Below are 22,096 nucleotides of genomic sequence, written 5' to 3'. Positions count from 1 at the left end.
TACAGGGTGTCCCTGGACTTCCTCTTTTCCTCTCGGGAATGTATAGATGGGGTCAAAATATCACCAGTACTTCATATAACTTTTTTTCCTAAAATCCTTCGTTACCAAGTAACGGGCCCTCGAAGTTACAAAATGAAAAATGTTTTTCTTTGATAACTTTTCAAGTGAATATTCAAAATCATCCAAATTTTGGTAATTGACTGAACAAATGAATTCCTTCGATGAGCTTTCATGCAGGATCAGTTGTTTTGCTACAAAGTCAGGAACGGACTACCCCCGATGGTCCACACCCCAAAACTTTGAAATGACAGATATTTTTCAATATTTTTCAACAAATTAAGGTTACTTGGACAATTTTATGAATAAAAGTACTCGTGTGGAAAGTCGATCGGAGCAACGAGTCTTGATAAAAATGTAGTTTCACTCGACGACATCAAACCCGCTCGTCCACCATTATTTGAAATGAATAATTATCAAAGCAGAAATAATAATGATAACGTTAATTCAACAACATTTATCCTGAGATGTCTACCATTATTCGAAAATATTAGTTTTTAAGGAAAATGGAAATGATAGGTAAAATGTTCATAACGAATTTTTATAATGCAAACACGTTTAACTAACGAAACTCAAGAGCCTCAAGAGCAAACAGAAATGAAAAATCCGCTACAGAAACTGCTCGATATGACCACCTTCTCTCTCTATACATTTTCTTAGTCTGCGAAGACACCCTCTCTGTACTTGAAATAGCATTCCAGGGTCGTTTCGTATGGCTTCACAATGTAATGTTATTCTATTCAACAATGCATCTCTTGTGTGAATCGGTGTAGCGTAAACAAGGCTTTTTAGATGCCCCCACAGAAAGAAATCCAATGGATTTAAATCCGGAGACCGCGATGGCCATGAATATGGCCCACCTCTACCAATCCATCTATTGTGGAAAATATGGTTCAGATGGTCACGCACAATCAAACTAAAATGAGGAGGAGCGCCATCATGCATAAACCACATATCTCTTCGGGTTTGCAATGGAACATGTTCCAAAAGTCCATTCAAATCGTTCTGAATGAACTCCAAATAACGTTCTCCATTCAATCGGTCCAAACGTTATCATTATTATTTCTGCTTTGATAATTATTCATTTCAAATAATGGTGGACGAGCGGGTTTGATGTCGTCGAGTAGAACTACATTTTTATCAAGACTCGTTGCTCCGATCGACTTTCCACACGAGTACTTTTATTCATAAAATTGTCCAAGTAACCTTATTTTGTTGAAAAATATTGAAAAATATCTGTCATTTCAAAGTTTTGGGGTGTGGACCATCGGGGGTAGTCCGTTCCTGACTTTGTAGCAAAACAACTGACTCCTGCATGAAAGCTCATCGAAGGAATTCATTTGTTTAGTCAATTACCAAAATTTGGATGATTTTGAATATTGACTTGAAAAGTTATCAAAGAAAAACATTTTTCATTTTGTAACTTCGAGGGCCCGTTAGTTGGTAACGAAGGATTTTAGGAAAAAAAGTTATATGAAGTACTGGTGATATTTTGACCCCATCTATACATTCCCGAGAGGAAAAGAGGAAGTCCAGGGACACCCTGTATACCTAGCGGTAAATTTAATATAATGATCATCTTCCATGATAAATTTCAGAACAAGCTTACCTTATTCATCAATTCCTGATTTGTCACATCTCCATCTTTTTTCTCTTCTTCCTCCTTGATTCCATCTCCCTCCAAAATATTTCTCGCGCAGCCCTTACTCTGGAAATACTCGACAAACCTTTTCTTTATAGGCTTCGGAGGTGTGATACTCCTAATATTGCTCTCTGGACTGACGTGGGAACTGTCAAATTTCTCCCAGGAAGCGTTACTCCCGTTATTGTTATCTTCAGGTTCCGTCTTTGGTATGGTAGTGAAATTGTTCATGAGTGAGGTAAGGCCGCCCAGTTGAGATTCGTCCGCCAATTTTCCGGGAGTGAACTCGGACGGGATAACGTTGGAAGGACTAGATAAGGGTAGTTGCAATTTGGGGATAATCAACGGACGTGTTGATAATGTGCGAAGAGGTGGTGCTGGCAGTTTGTACCATCTGAAGTCGGGATTGGCGGAAAGAAAGGCGTCTTTGTACTGAAAATTAGAGAGTTTTAAATTGAGAAGTGTAGTTCTTTCATTAATAAAGACCTGACCTTGCTATTTATTATATATTTCAATGATTTATGTATGAGTATTAACTCTGATGTGTCTTCCATTTTTTTATGCAGATGACTCCACACTCGTTGTGAAAAATTTAAATAAAAACAGTGCAGACCCTTAATTGTTCAGAACAGAATGCTAAAGTTTGGTTTCGATGTAATTTCCTTTTCTTAAATGAAAGTAAAACGCAGCATCTCAGTTTGAACCATGCGGAAAAATCTGAGGATAGAGTTAAACTCTTGGCCTTCATATAGACTCTCAACTAAATTTTTCATTTCACATTCAGGATCTAGCAAAACGTCTGGCCAAAGCTTCTTATGCGTTGCGTCAATTGAAATATCAGCTGTCCTTTGATTATTTAAAAATAGCGTACTTTGCTATGTTCCACGGTATGGTTTGATTATTTGGGGAAGTGCGACTCATGCCAATCAAATATTCATAGCACAAAAAAAAGTCATTAGAATAATTTCTTCTAGTGAGTATGACGCTCATAGTAAGCCCCTTTTTAAAAAATTTAACATCATGCCGCTGCCTTGTTGTTATATATTGGAGTGCCTCCTTTATGTTGGGAGCAAAATTTTGGCGAATGAGGTAACCTCAAACTGCCATGTACATAGGTACAATACCAGAGGTGGTAGTGATCTGCGTCTTCCACTCTTCAGACTAACCAAATCTCATAATTCTTATTTGTATTTTGGTTTTAAAATGTTTAACGTCCTTCCACAAAAACATAAAAATTTCATTACTTTGAAAACATTCAAAAATCAAATGCGCAAATATTTAGTTTATCATTGTTTCTAGTTTGTGGAAGAATTTTTGCTTCATGGAAATGCATGTGTGTGTGAGTATTGATTTTTTATTAATTTTTTTTTATATATATATATTTTTTTATTTTTTTATAGCATTTGTTTTGTTTTGTGTTTAATGACAAATGTAAACATGTTTTTATTGTATACACGAATAAATATATCTATCTATCTATCTATGAACTAGTGTTGTAAGTGAAAAAGCATAATGATATCTACAAATTTTATCTGGAAATTCACCTTACATTAATGGCCATGATATGTGATTATACAAAAAAATAAATGGAGAGTGGGGTCTTGTGACACATCATTTTGAAGCTCTTGACGAATACTTCACAACCCTAGAATATGAAGTCAATATCTTCACCTACTACAAAATGGCGGATTTTTTAATAATTTCCTGAAGACAAACACATTAAAATCGATATTTCTAGAAATATTCCTTTTTATATGCTATGTGGCAATTGTAACAACCCGATAAGGTTTGTTAGGTTATTTTTTGTTTATAAAAACGACAAAAAATGTCAATACGACAATGAACATCATTGTTCAGTTCAGAATATTCTCATTTAGTTTTCGGTTTTACTAGTAGAAAGGTACCACGGCAACAATCTCTAAAATGGTCAATTTTCGTCCATTGGAAGAAAAAATTGAAGCAATTTTTATAAACGGTGCGACGCGTAACTTTCACGAGACCGAAAGGATTTTCAATGAACGTTTTCCGAATAGTCCCATCTGTAGAAAATATTTGAGAGAACTCGTAACCAAATTCACAACTACTCGTTAGTGCACATAACAAAAAACCCCCCAGGTCATCCGTCCATTCCGGAAGAACAGCAAATGCAAATAATTGGTGAGATGGTAGTAAATCCGTCGCGAATGTTAGTGAGGTGTCTCCTTCTGTCGTGTGGAAACTTTTGAAGAAGAATAGGTATCATCCAAACAAAATTAAAATGGTACACCAATCAAATGCACCAAGTTGAATCTTGTGCAACCACCAAAATGCTAGGTCTAACTCTTGATTATAAACTTACTTGGACTCCTCACATATATACTCTCTGTAATAAACTAATAAAGAACTGTTATGCTCTCAGGTTTATGGCTAATTTCTGTAGTGAAAAAGTCTTATCAAGCTTATACTATGCGACTATAAACTGCCCTTTAAGATACGGAATCGTGAATTGGGGTACAAGCTCTTCTGCTGAAAGAGTGTTTATTCTCCAAAAAAGAACCGTCAGAATTTTAGACTCATGTAGAATGGAGAGACTCATGTAGAAACGTTTTCAAAAACCATGGAATACTTACAGTTGCCGGTTTGTATATCTATGAGTTGTGTAGTTATGTTTACATGAACAAACGTATATTTCCAACCCAGCAACATAGATATATTACCCGTAATAGAGATTTTCTGATGCCCAACACTCACAGAACGACCTTATTCCAAAAAAGTTTCCTTTATCTCGGCCCGAAATTCTTCAATAATCTGGATGACTCAGTTAAGAACTCACCTACGTTGAAAAGCTTCAAGTATAGATTGAAAAAAATTTTACTTGAGAAAAATTGCTACTCACTTGATGACTTCTAAGCATTTTTTCACGAATGTATGTAAATATGTATATATGTGTGTTTTTTTATGTCAGTGTTGGTGGTTTGACCAATCAACCGACAACTGCGGTAGCAGAAATTTGGGAAGCTAACCTGAAATGCCATCGGAAAACGAATCCACATGTTTCTAGAAATGATATGAAATCTAGAAAGGTTAATGCAGTCAAGCTGCTGGAAAATAATTCCATGAAAATCAAAAAATAAATAGATAAGTACTCTTTGATCATTCCCATATTGATTTCAATTTAAGAGCCACCGGTATACAGCTGTTTCAGCCTATTGGGCATCGTCAGTACCGGGCAGGCGGTCCTCGATTGAAGACAAAATGAGAAAAAACCAAGAAAGTACTTGATAAAAATAGCTGCGTAAACGCAAGCGAAACATAAGTGGAACCACCTATTAGTGTGACACCCAAGTCAACTTGCCAAGTTTTTATGTCAGTGTTGGTGGTTTGACCAATCAACCGACAACTGCGGTAGCAGAAATTTGGGAAGCTAACCTGAAATGCCATCGGAAAACGAATCCACATGTTTCTAGAAATGATATGAAATCTAGAAAGGTTAATGCAGTCAAGCTGCTGGAAAATAATTCCATGAAAATCAAAAAATAAATAGATAAGTACTCTTTGAATTATTTTCCAGCAGCTTGACTGCATTAACCTTTCTAGATTTCATATCATTTCTAGAAACATGTGGATTCGTTTTCCGATGGCATTTCAGGTTAGCTTCCCAAATTTCTGCTACCGCAGTTGTCGGTTGATTGGTCAAACCACCAACACTGACATAAAAACTTGGCAAGTTGACTTGGGTGTCACACCAATAGGTGGTTCCACTTATGTTTCGCTTGCGTTTACGCAGCTATTTTTATCAAGTACTTTCTTGGTTTTTTCTCATTTTGTCTTCAAACGAGGACCGCCTGCCCGGTACTGACGATGCCCAATAGGCTGAAACAGCTGTATACCGGTGGCTCTTAAATTGAAATCAATATGGGAATGATCAAAGAGTACTTATCTATTTATTTTTTGATTTTCATGGAATTGTTTTCCAGCAGCTTGACTGCATTAACCTTTCTAGATTTCATATATATATATATATATATATATATATATATATATATATATATATATATATATATATATATATATATATATATATATATATATATGTGTATGCATATGTAAGTATGTGTATAGTGTAATAGTCTAAACTGAAAACATTCTCTTTATTTACGAGAAACTAATGTGTATTGTTCAACTTTTTATATATTTATTACGTAATAGAAGGGAGTCTGCCCCTTTTTTTTGATGCGTTTTTTGACGTTTTTCTTGTTTTTTTATAAAATGATGAAAAAAATAATTTTATACTTTCAAACATATATAGTGTAATAGTTTAGTGTGAAAACGCTCTCTTTACGACGTATTTCTTGTTATTGTATGAAGATATTGTCAAAAATAATTTTATACTTTTAAACAGGAAAAATAAATACTACTACTACTACTACTACTAACTGAAGTTGACCCTGATCTAAGCACAGAATTCTGCGAAAAAATGACGGAAACCATTGCAAGGTAACCTACCTATCTCCACAATAATTGTTTTAGTGACCAATGTAAATATTTTTTAACGGCAATGTTCACAGACAAAATTGCCGTTATTGGAGTGACACCAACCCTCACGTTTTCCGGGAAACACATACCCAATAACCAGAAAAAATTAACGTTTGGGCAGGAATATTGGGAAACCATATTGTAGGACCTCTATTTATTGATCAAAATTTAACAGGGGAACTGTATTTGAATATGCTGGAAACTACTGTTGACCCTCTCATCAATGAAATCGTCGAAACGAATCCTAATGAATTCGAAATGGATATTCTATTCCAACAAAATGGAGCACCACCACATTACTCCAGACAAGTATGAAACTATTTGGATACTACTTTTCCCAGTCGTTGGATTGGCCGTCCAGATCCTACAGAATGGCCAGCCCGCTCGCCAGATTTGACACCTTTGGATTTTTTTCATGGGGCTATTTGAAGCAAAAGGTGTACGAAAGTGAACCTGCTTCAATATCGGATATACGGCAGAGAGTAATAAATATTTGTAGAGATATTGACGTCACTGTGTTCGAAAATGTTCGGCGTGAAATATCGGATAGGCTGTTCATATGTCAAGAAGTTCAAGCATCTTCTGAACTGACCTCAAGCATGTTACCTCATATTATGTAGAAGTTCCGCCATTTTGTAGTAGTTGAAGATATTGACATTATATTCCAGGGTTGTGAAGCATTTGTCACGAGCTTCAAAAATATGTGTCACAAAACCCCCATTTCTATTTAACTTTTTTCCCAGATGGCGCCCAGTCGCCATCTTGAAAGTTTCATCTGTCAATTTCACTTCAAAGTAAAGTATTCGGGCATTAATTTCATTATCCCAAATTTTAATTTTTTGAGTTGACCCGTTCAAAAAATAAAAGAGAGGGGGGATATTAAAGAAATGTACTGTACCTATATAATGAAAACGCTGTCGATTATAGAAAAAATTTGGCTAATTTCGATTGGCAACATTTTGAAAACGGATGTCCACTCGGTCACCGACATTCATTTACAAATGAATATATTCTCAATTGTCTAGGAAATTTTTATTTTTAGCTGCACTCTCTCGATCTGTGTGTATTGGCAACAAGAAAACCTGCTGCAATTCCGAGGTCACTCGATAGTTTTACTAAGTGATCAGAACATGTTGGACGAGATACAAACAGCAAACAAATAATTCAATGGAAGCAAATGTTATTTTACAACTTTTTATTATGTCTAGCAACAGAAGCGTGAATGTCACGTTTCCAACAATGCAAATTGCAAAAACAAACGGCGAAAATATTCGGCATCGATGGTCAATATTGTGTAGGTGAGGTTGTCTACCTCCTTTTTTGTCTTTGTTAGTAGTACCCTCTCAAATTCAACTAAAACTAAGACGATTATCCTTCAACAATTTCAGCTATGATGATTTCTATTAGATCGCTTCAAAAGTTTTGCCCGTTTAAACCCATAAAATTTTGCAATCAGGAACACCATTATATTTGCGGAAAAAAATGTTTTTTTCGTCGCGAAAGAATGATTTGCGTAGTAAACATCTACTGCTCATTCCGAAACACAAAACCGCATTATACACACGTAGTTTTTCATACAATATAAGAGGTTACCCCATGAACTCAAAGACCTCGGTTTGAGAAATTTCAAAAAACGTTTGAAAGTCGTCCTACGAACAAGGTAATGATGTCTTTACTATCTGATGACTCTTGCAATGATTTTTGGCACATGTACAAACAGGCTTCAATTCTAACGATATGAAATTATTCAATTATTTATCCATTTTACTTATTAATCTTTATCATTATTATTATTTTTTCCACCTACTCCATGTATCTTTTATATTTTTGTGATCTTATAGATTAAGTGTGTACGGTACGTCCATGGTTGGGTTTAAAAGCAGCTTCAACAGCTGAACCCCCACTCATCATTCTTGTTAAACATGCATTTGTATGATCTTATTATCATTATTATTTTCAGCGTAGTGTGCGCTGGTCAGGCCCTATCCCCCGAAACCCCGATACATTCGGGAGGGCGCGCCAGCATTATCAACCAATGACCACTACCCACACCGTGAGGTAAGTGATCATTGGGTCCGAGAATCATATGTCCTGAGCAAGCGCAGTGCATTTGCATTTGTGCGGCTAAGATGTCTGCCTTAGTGCGGCAAGCCGGTATGATTTTATCAATATCAATAATCAGAACAACCATCTTGACAGAGTGATCTGGATAGAGTCTACGGAGTTCGTAAAGAAAATCTCGATATTTTATCCGTTGTTCCTCCTCTTTTCTGACGATATTTGTCTCGCCAGGAACTGAAAACTCCACGACAAATATCGTTTTGCTCTCTTGGTCAAGAAGGACTTCATCAGGCTTATTAGCTTGTACGGGCCCGAGAGTGGGGAACGAATAGTTCCAATAAATTCAGCACTTCTCGGATTCAATATCCCCCGGAATGTAGGGCAACACCGGTGTCTCGTCAATACCGTAAGAGTGCTGTAGATGGTAATATATCACTCGTAGGGCCGCGTTATGTCGATGGATATAGGCCGAGACCGCAAATGCTGGATATGCTGATAGCAAGTGCATCAGGGTCTCGGGCGCCTCGCGGCAGGCCCTGCACCTTGTGCACCCATCTGCGACTGCGGTAGACTAAGGTGTTGAAGACACCATCCTGACAAGCCATGATGAACCCTTCAGTTTCCGACTTCAGCCCACTCGACCTGAGAGAAGCGAACGTCAGGCGCTTTGATAAGCAAAGGCCTCCAATGTTTTTGAAGAAGAACCCATGCATTGGCTTATCCTTGTGTTTCCGCATAAGTAAGGTGATCTCTGCGGCTTTTATCTGAGCTTTTTGCTGAACGGGTTCCAACACGGTGACAGAGTTGTGGTCACCTCGTTCAGTGTCGAAAACTATACTGAGTTCATCAGCTGCTCGGGCAGCTGCCCTAAAGGGAAATGCTCCAATTCTTGCTCCCTCATGGTCACATACCATGCAAAGAAGGGGATCGGAACTCCTGACGACTTCACAGGCTATATCCAGTACCATTTATTATTATTTAAATGTGTGTATTTGTAGCTCCATATCTATATGAATATTTATTCTGCTCTCAATACTGATCGATAGAGAATTTTGTACGTCGGTTCTGGTCTTTTTCTTTCAAATTTTGATTTTTTACTTTTTTTCAGCGATTTTCGGCTAATATTCCTCTACGAATTTAAATTGAACCAAAGCGCCGCCGAAACAGCCCGAGAAATTAACCAGGCATTTGCCAATGATAGTGGCCTCGAAGACGAGCCCCGAAGTGGTCGACCTACAGTAATCCTGGACAGGGACTGAGGACCCTGGTAAAGACTGAAATATCACAAACGGATTATGGGATGACGGAAAAACTGGGCGTCAGCTCCCATGCGGTTTTTGATGGTTCAAAATGTATTGGAAAGGCCAAGAAGCTTGAAAAGTGGATGCCCCAAGATTTTACTATGTCGTGATTTATACTAATCGATGAAAAATGTCGTACTCTACTCTACACATTGATGCTGCGATTTTAGGTCATTTTTTCTACGAAATCAAATCGAACCAACGCGTTGCCAGAATGGCACGAAAAATTAACTGAGCATTACTTCGCAAAATTCAGTTTCGGAGATTTGAGCCTCAAAAATAAGCCCCAAAGTGATCGATTTTAGCCTCGAAAATGGGCCCCGAAGTGAACGACCTATAGTAATCCTGGACAAGGACTTGAGGACCATGGTGGAGACTGAAACATCACAAACGCATTATGGGATGACGGGAAAACTGGGCGTCAGCTCCCATGCGGTTTTTGATGGTTCAAAATGTATTGGAAAGGTCATGAAGCTCGAAAAGTGGATGCCCCAAGATTTTTCTATGTCGTTATTTATACTGATCGATGAAGAATGTCGTACTCTATACATTGATGCTGCGATTTTAGGTCATTTTTTTCCTACGAAATCAAATAGAACCAACGCGTTGCCAAATAGCTCGAAAAATTAACTGAGCAATAGTTCGCAAAATTCACTTTCGGAGATTTGAGCCTCAAAAATGGGCCCCGAAGTGACGATTTTAGCCCCGAAAATGGGCCCCGAAGTGATAGACCTATAGTAACCCTGGAAAAGGTCTTGAGAACCCTGGAAAAGGTCTTGAGAACCCTGGTGGAGACTGAAACATCACAAACGGATTATGGGATGGCAGAAGAATCAGGCGTTAGCCCCCAAGCGGTTTTTGATGGTTCAATACGTATTGGAAATGTCAAGAAGCTCGAAAAGTGGATGCCCCAAGATTTGAACGATGGACAGTAATTGTCACGTCGTTTCAAGCTCTGTTCTTCTTCTCTTTTGCGCAACCAAAACGATCCTTTTTTGGATCTATCGTCATGTTTGATGAAAAGTGGAACCTCTTCAACAGGAGACATTGAAGACCGTGGTTGGGCACCGATGAGACACCCACGCACTTCCCAAGGCGAAAACACACCAAAATATGACCATGGTTACTGTATGGTGGTTAGCGGCTGCTGTGATTCACTGTAACTTTCTACATTCCGGCCAAACTATCACAGCAGAGTCCTATTGTGAGGAAATCGACGAAATGTACCAAAAATTGCGTCAGCAACAGCTGACACTGGCCAATAGAAGAGGTCCGATCCTGCTACACGTCAACGCCCGACCTCATGTTTCACAAATCACCGTTCAAAAATTAAACGAACTGAGCGTCGAAGTTCTGCCTCATCCACCATACTCCCCAGACCTCTTGCCAATCGAGTACCATCTTTTAAAGCACTTCGATAAATTTCTCATCGGTAGAACCAATCATGACCAGGCAAAAACGGCCTTCTTCGACTTCATCAAAACCCTAACACACAATTTTTATTCTGACACACAAGTAAAAATGATCCCGAGATCTTTCCTCTCATTGATTCTCTGTAAATTGGTATGATTAACGAAATAGTCCTTGATAGTAGCTGACTTCTTTCGTGTGAAACTCATTATTTTGCATTTAGCTTCGTTGAGAGATAGGTCACATACTGAAAAGTAAGTAGATAGATTATTGAGATCATCTTGAAGCATATCAGAATCTTTTTCACTTTTAATTCTTCTAAATAGCTTGAGATCATCGGCATATAGGAGAAATTGGGAATGCCCGATATACCGAGAAATGTCATTAACAAATAACACGAAAAGGAGAGGTCCCAAAATCGAGCCCTGCGGAACTCCCGAAGTAGCGGTGAATTTGAAGAAAGATACGTTGTTAAACTGTACGAACTGTACTCTGTTGGATAGATAGCAGTGAAAGAAATCAAGTGTGTTGTTTGTGAAACAACAACTATCAAGATACCTATTAATTTGACTTGTGTCTGACTCTTAATACAGTTCATGTAATCAATATTGGAAATTTTCAACATACATTATTACTGGCTATTTTCCTAATCACTGGATGTGCAATATGACAGTTTTCCCAGCCGTTGACTCCGAATGTTCGAACTTTATGAGCAGCACTGCCATTTATGATAATAATTTTGCAGTGGAAGCTACATTCGATCAGGGTTTGCTTTCAAATTAGTGGATATTCTGTTAGATTTTAAGACGATAATAGAAAAATGAATCTTTAATAAAAATCACGTTGATTAAAATTGACTGCATGAGATGAGAGGAAAAAACCTATAGCACCACCTTGACAAGGGTAAGGTCAGGTTGGGACCTGAAGTGAGCGGGTTTATTCGATCCACCACTACAAGGGAGTCTACCGTTGTGAATATATTGATCCGTTTTCAAGAGTCTATTTTATACTGTAATATCTCAGTAAATACTCATTAAATTTAATCAAAATAAGCGCCATTTGAGTCAGTGCACTTTTGACAACGTGTCACAAGTCGATTTAATTTCGTCACCATGAAAATTGTTTGTTTGGGATTCGATGCAGTCGGTGAATTCCGTTTTCGCCTGGTTATGTTTGGTGACCTGAATGTTCCAATACGTTTTGAACCATCAAAAACCGCATGGGAGCTTTCGCCCAGTTCCATCGATGACAAAATTATCGTAGTATTTGAAAAGATGGTAGTCAGTAAAGATGCTAGCTAAAGATCTGATTTACTACTACTCCACCAGGGTCTTCAAATCCTCGTCCTGGATTACTGTAGGTCGAAACTTTTGAAACAACCTAATACTAACCACCGGAAGCTGCTTTTTTATGTATACTCATGTAACAAAATACAATTCCCTTCATACTTACAAAGCGACAAAAACAGTGACTTACCTCTTTGGCCAAATCATTATAAGGCTGCTTCTCGAAGCAGTTCAGCAATGCCCACCATTCCCCCAAAATCTTCGTGACCCCCCTGTTTTCCAAATTGGGGAACCTATCGCGGACAATAGGTCGATGTTTCTTACAAAATATCAAAAAGGCATTTGGAGGTCTTCGGGCATGGTGAGAGGGAGACTCCTCCTTACTGATGTGTTCCTCTTCTTTGACCACTGCTGGTGTTTCCTTGATCTCCTGCAGAGGACTCTCGATGACACTGTCTTTGGGTTCATCGGGTACTGAGGCTGGTTCGTCCACCTCCCACGTCATTTTGACGTTGTTCAAGTTTAAGGGAGTTTCCGGTTTGGACTTATTCATGTTCAATTTGTGTTTCGACCACAGTTCCTTCAACGTTTTTTCGTGTCCATTTGGACTTAGTTGATTGTTGTTGGTTATCTGGTTGTTGTTTTCGACGATTTGTGTTTGTTTGTTATCGCTGAATGTGGTTTTTGCGTGTGAATCGGGTAACAGAAACGAGGTGTGGGTTTTGGGGAAAATGTTCTGGTTATTTTGGAAAGAAAGGAAATTCATCTTTGATCGTTAGAAAGTACGCTGCGAAATTCTGGACATGAATTCTGAAACAAGAGAAATGTATCAATATTTGTATGCATCTATACACCGATTTTTTATATATAATCAACTTTATTATTGCTCAGTTGAAGGAAAAAAACTAAATATCTTTAATCGTTCGATTTAGAATTAATTGTCCATAGAATTGTCGATTTCTGTTGAAACTAAAGGAAATAAATTTGAGTAAATTACAAAAGTTATTATCAATTTTTTCCACCGTAGTTTGCGCTGACCAGGCCATATCCCCCGAAGCCCCGACACATTCGGAAGGGCGCGCCAGAATTATCAACCAATGACCACTCCCCCACACCGTCGGGTAAGTGATCATTGGGTCCGAGAATCATGTGCACTGAGCAAGAGCAGTGTGCCACGAATGGCAGCCTTCTGCATCTGTGCGGCAAGCTGGTATGATGTTAAGATAATCAATAATCAGAACAACCATCTTGACCGAGTGGTCTGGATAGATTCTGCGGAGTTCGAAGAGAAAATCCCGATATTTTATCCGTTTTTCCTCCCCTTTTCTGACAATATTCGTCTCGCCAGGAGCTGAAAACTCCACGACAAATATCGTTTTGCTCTGGTGGTCAAGAAGGACTACATCAGGCTTATTAGCTTGTATGCACTTGAGGGTGGGAACGAGTAGTTCTAATAAATTTGGCACTTCTTCTTTCCCACAACGGATTCACTATCCCCCGGAGTGTAGGGCAAAACGGTGTCTCATCAATACCTTAAGAGTGCCGTAGATGGTATTATAGTACTCTTAGGGCTGTGTTATGTCGATGGATATAGGCCGAGACCGCATATGCTGGACATGCTGATAGTAGGTTCATTAGGGTCTCGGGCGCCTCGCGGCAGGCCCTGCACCTTGTGCACCCATCTGCGACTGCGGTAGACTAAGGAGTTGAAGACACCATCCTGGCAAGCCATGATGAATCACTCAGTTTCCGACTTCAGCCCCCTCGATCTGAGAAGAGCGAACGTCAGGCGCTTTGATAAGCAAAGGTCTCCAATGTTTTTGAAGAAGAACCCATGCATTGGCTTATCCTTGTGTCTCCGCAGAAGTAAGGTGATCTCTGCACCTTTTACCTGAGCTTTTTGCTGAACAGGTTCCAACTCGTTGACAGAGTTGTGGTCACCTCGTTCAGTGCCTGAGTTCATCAGCTGCTCGGGCAGCTGCCCTAAAGAGAAATGCTCCAATTCCTGCTCTCTCATGGTCACGGACCATGCAGAGAAGGGGATCCGAACTCTTGACGACTTTACAGGCTATATCCAGTACCATTCTGTTATGTAGACACTCCAAACTTAAAAGTCCACGGCTTGGCTGTTGTCGAGGGAAGTACAACCGTGGAACGGACGATTTGGGATGCAAACTCCTATAAAGATGCATCAATTTTCGGGTCTTTACGTTGAGTTCACAAAACTCTTCCCTAGTCCACTTCACTACTCCAGACGAGTAGAGTAAGATTGGAACGGCAAGCATATTTTTTGCAGTAACTTCTCCGACAGTTCTGATGACCAGATATGTCGAAGTTAGTGCTGATACTTGCCGCGGAGAGAGTTCTTCACTGTCGTTACCTCTTCCCGAATTTCATACCGATAGCATGCGTGTATTCTTCCACCACCCTCAAGGACTGATGGAGATACTTCTCTCCAGAGGCATAAAGTTTAAGATCATTCATATAAAACACAGTTGTACCCTCGAGTATTTCTGAGCGCCATTGGAAATTGCAATAGTGAGATGAAGAAGAGAAGGAGACTGATGGAATCGCCCTGAAATACGCCCCTTTCTGAAAGTGACCCACCCTGTTTGGACCAGATAACCAGATGTTATGGCGAAGCGAGTTCGCCAGAGTGGTATCAATTGTTCAATGCATCTCACTATTTTGTCGGGTACCGCAAGGCATCTGAGCAAATGCAAGATGAGCTCATGCGATATGGTATCAAATGCCCTACGATAATCAATCCATGCTATAGAGAGGTTACGCTTATATTGTATCGAGACCTGCGTTACACATCTATCGACGAGCAAGTTCTCTTTACATTCAGCGACCCCTCTCTTCGACCATTCCTGCTCATATATCCGTTCAAGCAATCGGTCAACTGCGGTGAGTATTCGTGTATATAAGATGCTTGTAAACAACTTATAACACGAATTCAAGCATGTTATTGGTCTGTAATTCTTAGGAATCGACGAATCTCCGCTTATTATCTTTACTCATATACAGTGACATTCAAGATCGGTAACAATTGTCTTTTTTCATTGAAAAACTCATCATTGGATTAGACCAAAGAACAGATCAGTTAGCTGAAAAATTCGTAGCCCAACATATATAATATTTGATTTTATTATTCAATATGATTGCCTGCGGAGACGACTATAGCGGTCTTGCAATTTTTCGACACCATTTTTATAGTACGGCTTGTTTTTAGCCTCAAAATAGGCCTGTTTTGTCGATGACTTCTTCATCGGAGCTAAATTTCTTTCCAGCGAGCATTATCTTGAGGTCTGAAGAAAAGGAAAAAGTCGCTGGGGGCCAGATTTGGAGAATACGGTGGATACGAAAGCAATTCAAAGCCCAATTCATGTCATTGTGCCATCGTTTTCATTGATTTGTGGAGCCATGTTTCATCCATTGTCACATATCGATGCATAAATTCGTGTTTTTTTTCATAATTGAAAAATTCAATTCACTAAAAGCTCTACAGTGCATTTCTTGCCCCCCCTTTTATTTTTTGAACGGGTCAACTCAAAAAATTGAAATTTGGGATAATGAAATTAATGCATGAATACTTCATTCTGAAGTGAAATTGAAAGATGAAACTTTCAAGATGGCGAATGGGCGCCATCTGACAAAAAAAAATGTAATGGAAAAGGGGATCTTGTAACACATCAGTTTGAAGCTCCTGACGAATACTAAAATATGAAGTCAATATCTTCACCTACTACAAAATGGCGGAACATTTAATAATTTCCTGAAGACAAAACATTAATATCTATATTTCTAAAAATATCTCTTTCTATCTGGTTTGTTAGGTTATTTTTTGTTTATAAAAACGACAAAAAATGTCAGTACAACAATGAACATCATTGTTCAGTTACAATATTCTTATACAGTTTTCAGTTTTACTAGTAGAAAGGTACCACGTCAACAATCTCTAAAATTGTCAATTCTCGTCCATTGGAAGAAAAAATTGAAGCGATTTTTATTTACGGTGCGACGCGTAACTTTCACGAGACCGAAAAGATTTTCAATGAACGTTTTCCAAATCGTCCTATCTGTAGAAAATATTTCAAGGAACTTGTATCCAAATTCACAACTACCGGTAGTGTACATAACAAAAAGCCCCCAGGTCATCCGTCCATTCCGGAGGAACAGCAAGTGCAAATAATTGGTGAGATGGTAATAAATCTTGAACAGTCTACTTATTCCGTCGCGAATGTTTGTGAGGTGTCTCCTTCTACTGTGTAGAGACTTTTGAAGAGGAATAGGTATCATCCATACAAAATTAAAATGGTACACCAATTAATTGAAGATGACCCTGATCGAAGAACAGAATTCTGCGAAATCATGACGGAAACCATTGCAAGTGACACCAACCCTCACGTTTTCCGGGAAACACATACCCAATATCCAGAAAAAATCAACGTTTGGGCATTTACTTCAGGGAGCCATTTTGTAGGACCTCTATTTATTGATCAAAATTTAACAGAGGAACTGTATTTGAATGTGCTGGAAACTACTGTTGAAACCGTCGAAGCGAATCCTGATGAATTCGATATGAATATTGTATTCCAACATGATGGAGTACCACCACATTACTCCAGACAAGTAAGAAACTATTTGGATACTACTTTTCCCGGTCGTTGGATTGGTCGTTGGAATGCCCAGCCCGCTCGCCAGATTTGACACGTTTAGACTTTTTTTATAGGGCTATTTGAAGCAAAAGGTGTACGAAACTGAACCTGCTTCAATATTGGATGTACGGCAGAGAATATTAAATATCTGTAGAGATATTGACGTTACTGTGTTCAAAAATGTTCGGCGTGAAATATCGGTTAGGCTGTTCATATGTCAAGAAGTTCAAGGCAACCATTCCGAGCATCTTCTGAACTGACCTCAAACTGGTTACCTCATATTATGTAGTTAAATGTGAATGTATTCAGGCAATTATTAAAAGTTCCGCCATTTTGTAGTAGTTGAAGATATTAACATTATATTCTAGGGTTGTGAAGCATTTGACAGGTGCTTCAAAAAGACTTCCCTTTCCATTTAATTTTTTTCTCAGATGGCACCCAGTCGCCATCTTGAAAATTTCACCTGTCAATTTCACTTCATAATAAAGTATTCATGCATTAATTTCATTATCCCAAATTTCAATTTTTTAAATTGACCCGTCCAAAAAATAAAAGGGGGGGGACATTAAAGAAAAGCACTGTATATGGATATAAACTGATAAAGTACACTATACTTACAAATCCCTTAACCAATATCAATAAACAAAATATATTTCACACTCAATAACGTCCAAGTGATTAACTCAATTTATCTATTTCGGAATTTAATATTAAATTGTTTCCGAGAAAAACATTCCAAACGATGTTTCCTTGAATAAACTCATATAGTGCTAGTTTGTAATCACAGAAATATGTTTTATCTATCTGTTTAGATAAACTTGCTCATTAGTTGACAAAGGAGTTAAAATCGAATACACTAATTCAATATTTTTAGGTGAATGTACCTGCCGTCATATCAAACATGTTTTAGATAATTTCAAAATATTGGAATTCAGATTACCACCAAAGTGAAGAAACATTGTCGAATGTAAAACAAAGGATTTGTTGAATGTAAATAAACAATGTATTGGTGTTCCAATTTCCTATGCACATGGTTAATGTATGATTTATTATGAAAATAAATGGTTATGAATAAATAATATCTATAAAATTGGTAAAATTCGCAACAGAAAACGTTAACAATTTTATTCGTCGTATGGCACGAATTAATTTTTACAGGGCTATTTAAATTCGTTTCTGTACATGGAGATCTCGTAAACGATAAGAGATAGAGTGTCGGTTAAATTGTGGCAAAGTTGCGTATCTTAGAGACCTATTCGAAGATGTAAAAAAATCGAATATAGCTCTTTTGGTTCTAGAGATATACAGGAAAAACCAAAAAATCCCAAATTATGTTTTTGCCTATATCTTCTTTGTTCGCAGACATATTGAAAATCTGTCCACATTTTGCTATTAGCACTTGATGTAGGCTATCAGAATGTGTCCATGAATTTTTTATACAGGGTGTCATCTGACTTGGACCACCCCCATCTTTGAGTTTTTAAATACGGACCTGTATTTTTCGTTGTATTTTTTATATCGTCGACGTTCACTTTATTCTGAGAAATTAAATAAAATTTTATATTTCGGGATGTTTGGGTAATATTTGATTAGAATTGTGAGAATTATTTCCTTTTGAATTACAGACCTGGACATTGGTTGACTGAGTTGAATAAAAAAAATAGCAACTTTCACGTCTCCCTATGTACCGTAGAGTTTTTCGAGATTTTTTTTTTTCATTTTTAGGTACCTATTCATATTTTTTATTGCTCTGAGCGTTTTCCACAATGAACTTCGAATAGGAAAACCTTTTATGATTATCTGAAACATATCTACATCAAAAATATATTATATGTGTTTCAGTAAGCAGAAAGAGAAATGATAGCAATAATAACATCCGAAACGAACACTATAATTGTAAAGAAAATTGAAATGAAGTAATTTATATACACAAAAAAATTAATGACGCAATAAATGTTGGAATTGGAGTCCTTCCATTTCAAGACATTTTTGAACTCGGTTTTTCAAATTATTTATTGCCCTTAACACACTTATTTGCTGCATTGTTGCGAAATCATTCAAAATCCTCAATCTCGAGTCTTCCACATTTTCTATCTCTCTGCCAGCAAAAATCCTATTTTTCAATGTCCCCCATAGAAAATAGTTCAAAATAGTAAGATCTGTAGATCTTGCAGGCCATTATATTGGCCCAGTATCTGTCTCGAAATGGTAGGACTCCAATTCGAACATTTATTGGCCCATTAATATTTTTGTGTATATAAATTACTTCATTTCAATTTTCATTACAATTATAGTGTTCGTTTCGGATGTTTTTTTTAATTATTATTCTGGCATCGACTGCTGGGGTCATTAGCCATTTTGTAGTATACGATATCTGTTTATATTTTGTTAAAAAGGTCTGTTGCTTTCAGAAAGTTCAAAACATTTCTTATAGCTTTGGTACCGAGGCAAGTTCTGATATTATCCAGTAAGTTATATCGTTGTCGATCGGTTTCATACTGGTGGCATTCTAAGTTGAGAAGTTGTGAACAACCAATGAAAATGTTGAGAAAGTGAGGAAAATTGTTATGGAGAATTGTCGGATCACATCCAGATTTGCTTGAAAGGGTTATAACTAGTAAAGAATCATAGGTATGTGGTTATGACATCGAAACCAAAGTCCAATCTCAGTAATGGAAGAGCCTAGGAGAGCCAATATCAAAAAAGCACGCCAAGTTCAATCACTATTTTTTTCGATTACCGTAGCGTAATGCATCAAGAGTTCATGCCACATGAGCGTACGGTCAACAAGGATTATTATCTTGATGTAATGCGCCGCTTACGAGAAGCAATGCGAAGAAAATGTCCGGTATTGTGGAAAAACAATTCATGGCTTTCGCATCACGTTATTGCTTGTTCGTAATTTTTTGGACCGAAACAACACCGTAATCATGCCTCAGCCACCGAATTCCCCAGATTTGCCCCCCTGCGACTTTTTCCTGTTTCCAAGATTGAAGATACCCATGAAAGGACGGTGTTTTGCAACGATTAAGGAGGAAGAACAACTCAGTAGCACTTCTGCTGAGTTGAACTTCGCCTTTTGTTATATCAGCAACTAGCTCTGTAATTTATTTAAATATTTGTATGTAACTACAGCTGGGAAACAATAAAGACGATTATTATTATTATTATTATTATTATAAAAACCGAATCGCCGAGAAAGCTCATTTTTTGAATAGACCTCGTAACTTAAGGTGGTTACCATTATAAGGTATGTTTTGACAGAATGAATATATTTAAAAAACGATGATTACAGAATATGTAAAACTTTTAGATGATCCAATGCCTTTATAAAAAATAATTGAAAAGGTAACGATGTTTATAATTTTCCAGAATCACATCAGACTGGGATTCATTCATTCTTTTGGATTTATGAAATTATATATAAAAAGAGCATTCATTTCTTTTACCATTTATGTTCATATTGAACCAGCTTTCTCGAAAATCAATAGTGGAAGTTATTAATCACAGAGAAGAACATAAATTATATACAACAGTTCTTACTAAAATTATAAAACTAGAAATGTGTATATTTCAAAGTGACCAATTATAACATTGTTTTTATCAAAAAACTGAATAGAAATATACAAGGGTAACTTCATACATGTTCAAGTATTTAACTTGTTAGTTGAAAATTTGTCACTCTAAATTTAACTTATTGAATTTGACAACTGTGAATGAAGGCATCAATTTCCGGAAAGTGAAGATACAGAGGCCATATTTGTGGTCTATGGTTTATATTTTCTGTTATTGTGAAACTCCACCACAGCCAGAATATATAAACAAAAACAAAAGTTGCCACACTCAAACATACTATTTTTAGACTGAAATGGCCAATGGCCCACCAAAATAGTTTATATGATTCATACCTAAAATTAATCAACAGTTTAGGAAAGGTCTGGGACTATACATAAGTTTATAGGTAGTGACTATCAGAAATCAGAATTTAAACAAGACCTAATAACAAACAAGGCGAACATGAATAATTCAGCTTTTATTTATTCATGATCAAAACACGTTTCAGTCATTGGTATCATCAACAAATTGTAAACAATTTTCCTGTAATTAAACACAAGTGTATAAGTTAATGGGAACTATTGAAATATGGCGACTAGGTACCTACCTAAAAACTATTCAATTTGATAGGTAAGATCCCCACTTAATCTGAATAATTAACTGGTCTCAATGTCATGTCAGGATAGAGAAAAACGCATATTTTCAATATTGGGAAATAAATGGTGTCCTACTTGTCACTTTCTCAATAAAATTCTGAACAGATGTTAAGCATTCCATATACAGATACAGCTCTGAAAATATTACAATTCTTCATTGATAGATGCATTGAGAATGTAATGAAGATAATTGAAAATGTATAATTTTAACACATATTCGTTCAAGGACAAATCTGCTATTAAGTTCAACATGGAAATAGTCAAATATTTACATAAAACAGCGGATTTCTATTAAACCATTACTTAAATCAATTGGTTAAATAGTCGTTTCAGCATTATCAAGCAACAAAAGTAATGATTTCTTATTGAATATGCGAAAAATTTGAAGAATTTACCTTTAGTATGTAGCACTCCATGAAAACGCAATCACATGACGTCACAGAAGTTAAAATAACAGAAATAAAAAGTATCAAGAACTATAACTGACAATAAGAAAAACTCCCCAAAATCAAGAAATTATAGGAAACACCCACTTATTATGTTTCTGTCATACTAAAATTTAATTGGTCATTTATGATGAACCGCAAGAAAATGCAGTCAAAGATGTCTAATGTTTAGATTGTCAGCTGATCCCCACCAATTTTTAATGCAGGGTTGTCAGGTATATTTAGTAGTGGAAAATCTCCTGATGAATCTAATGACTGAAGACACAAGGTTAGGCACTCATAATTATATTATAGTAATAATTGTATTATTATTCTGCTGTAATTATATTTTATCCAAAATAGGATTATGAGTTTTATGGGTAGAGGCGAGTTCTTGAATTGAACAGAAAATTTTCAGTGTGGTGCTCCAACAAATATACACTTGCTTCTCTAATACATAAACGCGTCTAAAAAATCGGTGAACTCATCAGTGAATTTATGAACTCGTCTCAACCATGAAATTAGCA

General features: G+C 37.1%; 1 protein-coding gene across 1 annotated transcript in view; it reads right to left on the bottom strand.

The window, feature by feature from the left end:
• bbx (bobby sox) overlaps nt 1–21,781 on the bottom strand; it is a 36,354-nt gene extending 14,573 nt beyond the window's left edge. The window contains exons 1-3 of the mRNA XM_023158981.2: nt 21,540–21,781; nt 12,463–13,082; nt 1,667–2,131 (exon numbers count right to left, since the gene is read on the bottom strand). Of these exons, the coding sequence (XP_023014749.2) occupies nt 1,667–2,131; nt 12,463–13,038 (1,041 nt within the window). The 5' untranslated portion in view covers nt 13,039–13,082; nt 21,540–21,781. The remainder of the gene's footprint in view (nt 1–1,666; nt 2,132–12,462; nt 13,083–21,539) is intronic.
• Nucleotides 21,782–22,096: the final 315 nt, after the last annotated feature.

The sequence above is a fragment of the Leptinotarsa decemlineata genome, unplaced genomic scaffold, assembly GCF_025532065.1.
Source record: "Leptinotarsa decemlineata unplaced genomic scaffold, Ldec_3_MD MMD2_tig00026336_RagTag_RagTag, whole genome shotgun sequence".
Lineage (NCBI taxonomy): Eukaryota > Metazoa > Arthropoda > Insecta > Coleoptera > Chrysomelidae > Leptinotarsa > Leptinotarsa decemlineata.
The sequence above is the reverse complement of the archived record's forward strand: the minus strand, read 5'-3'. Positions and strand labels throughout refer to the sequence as shown.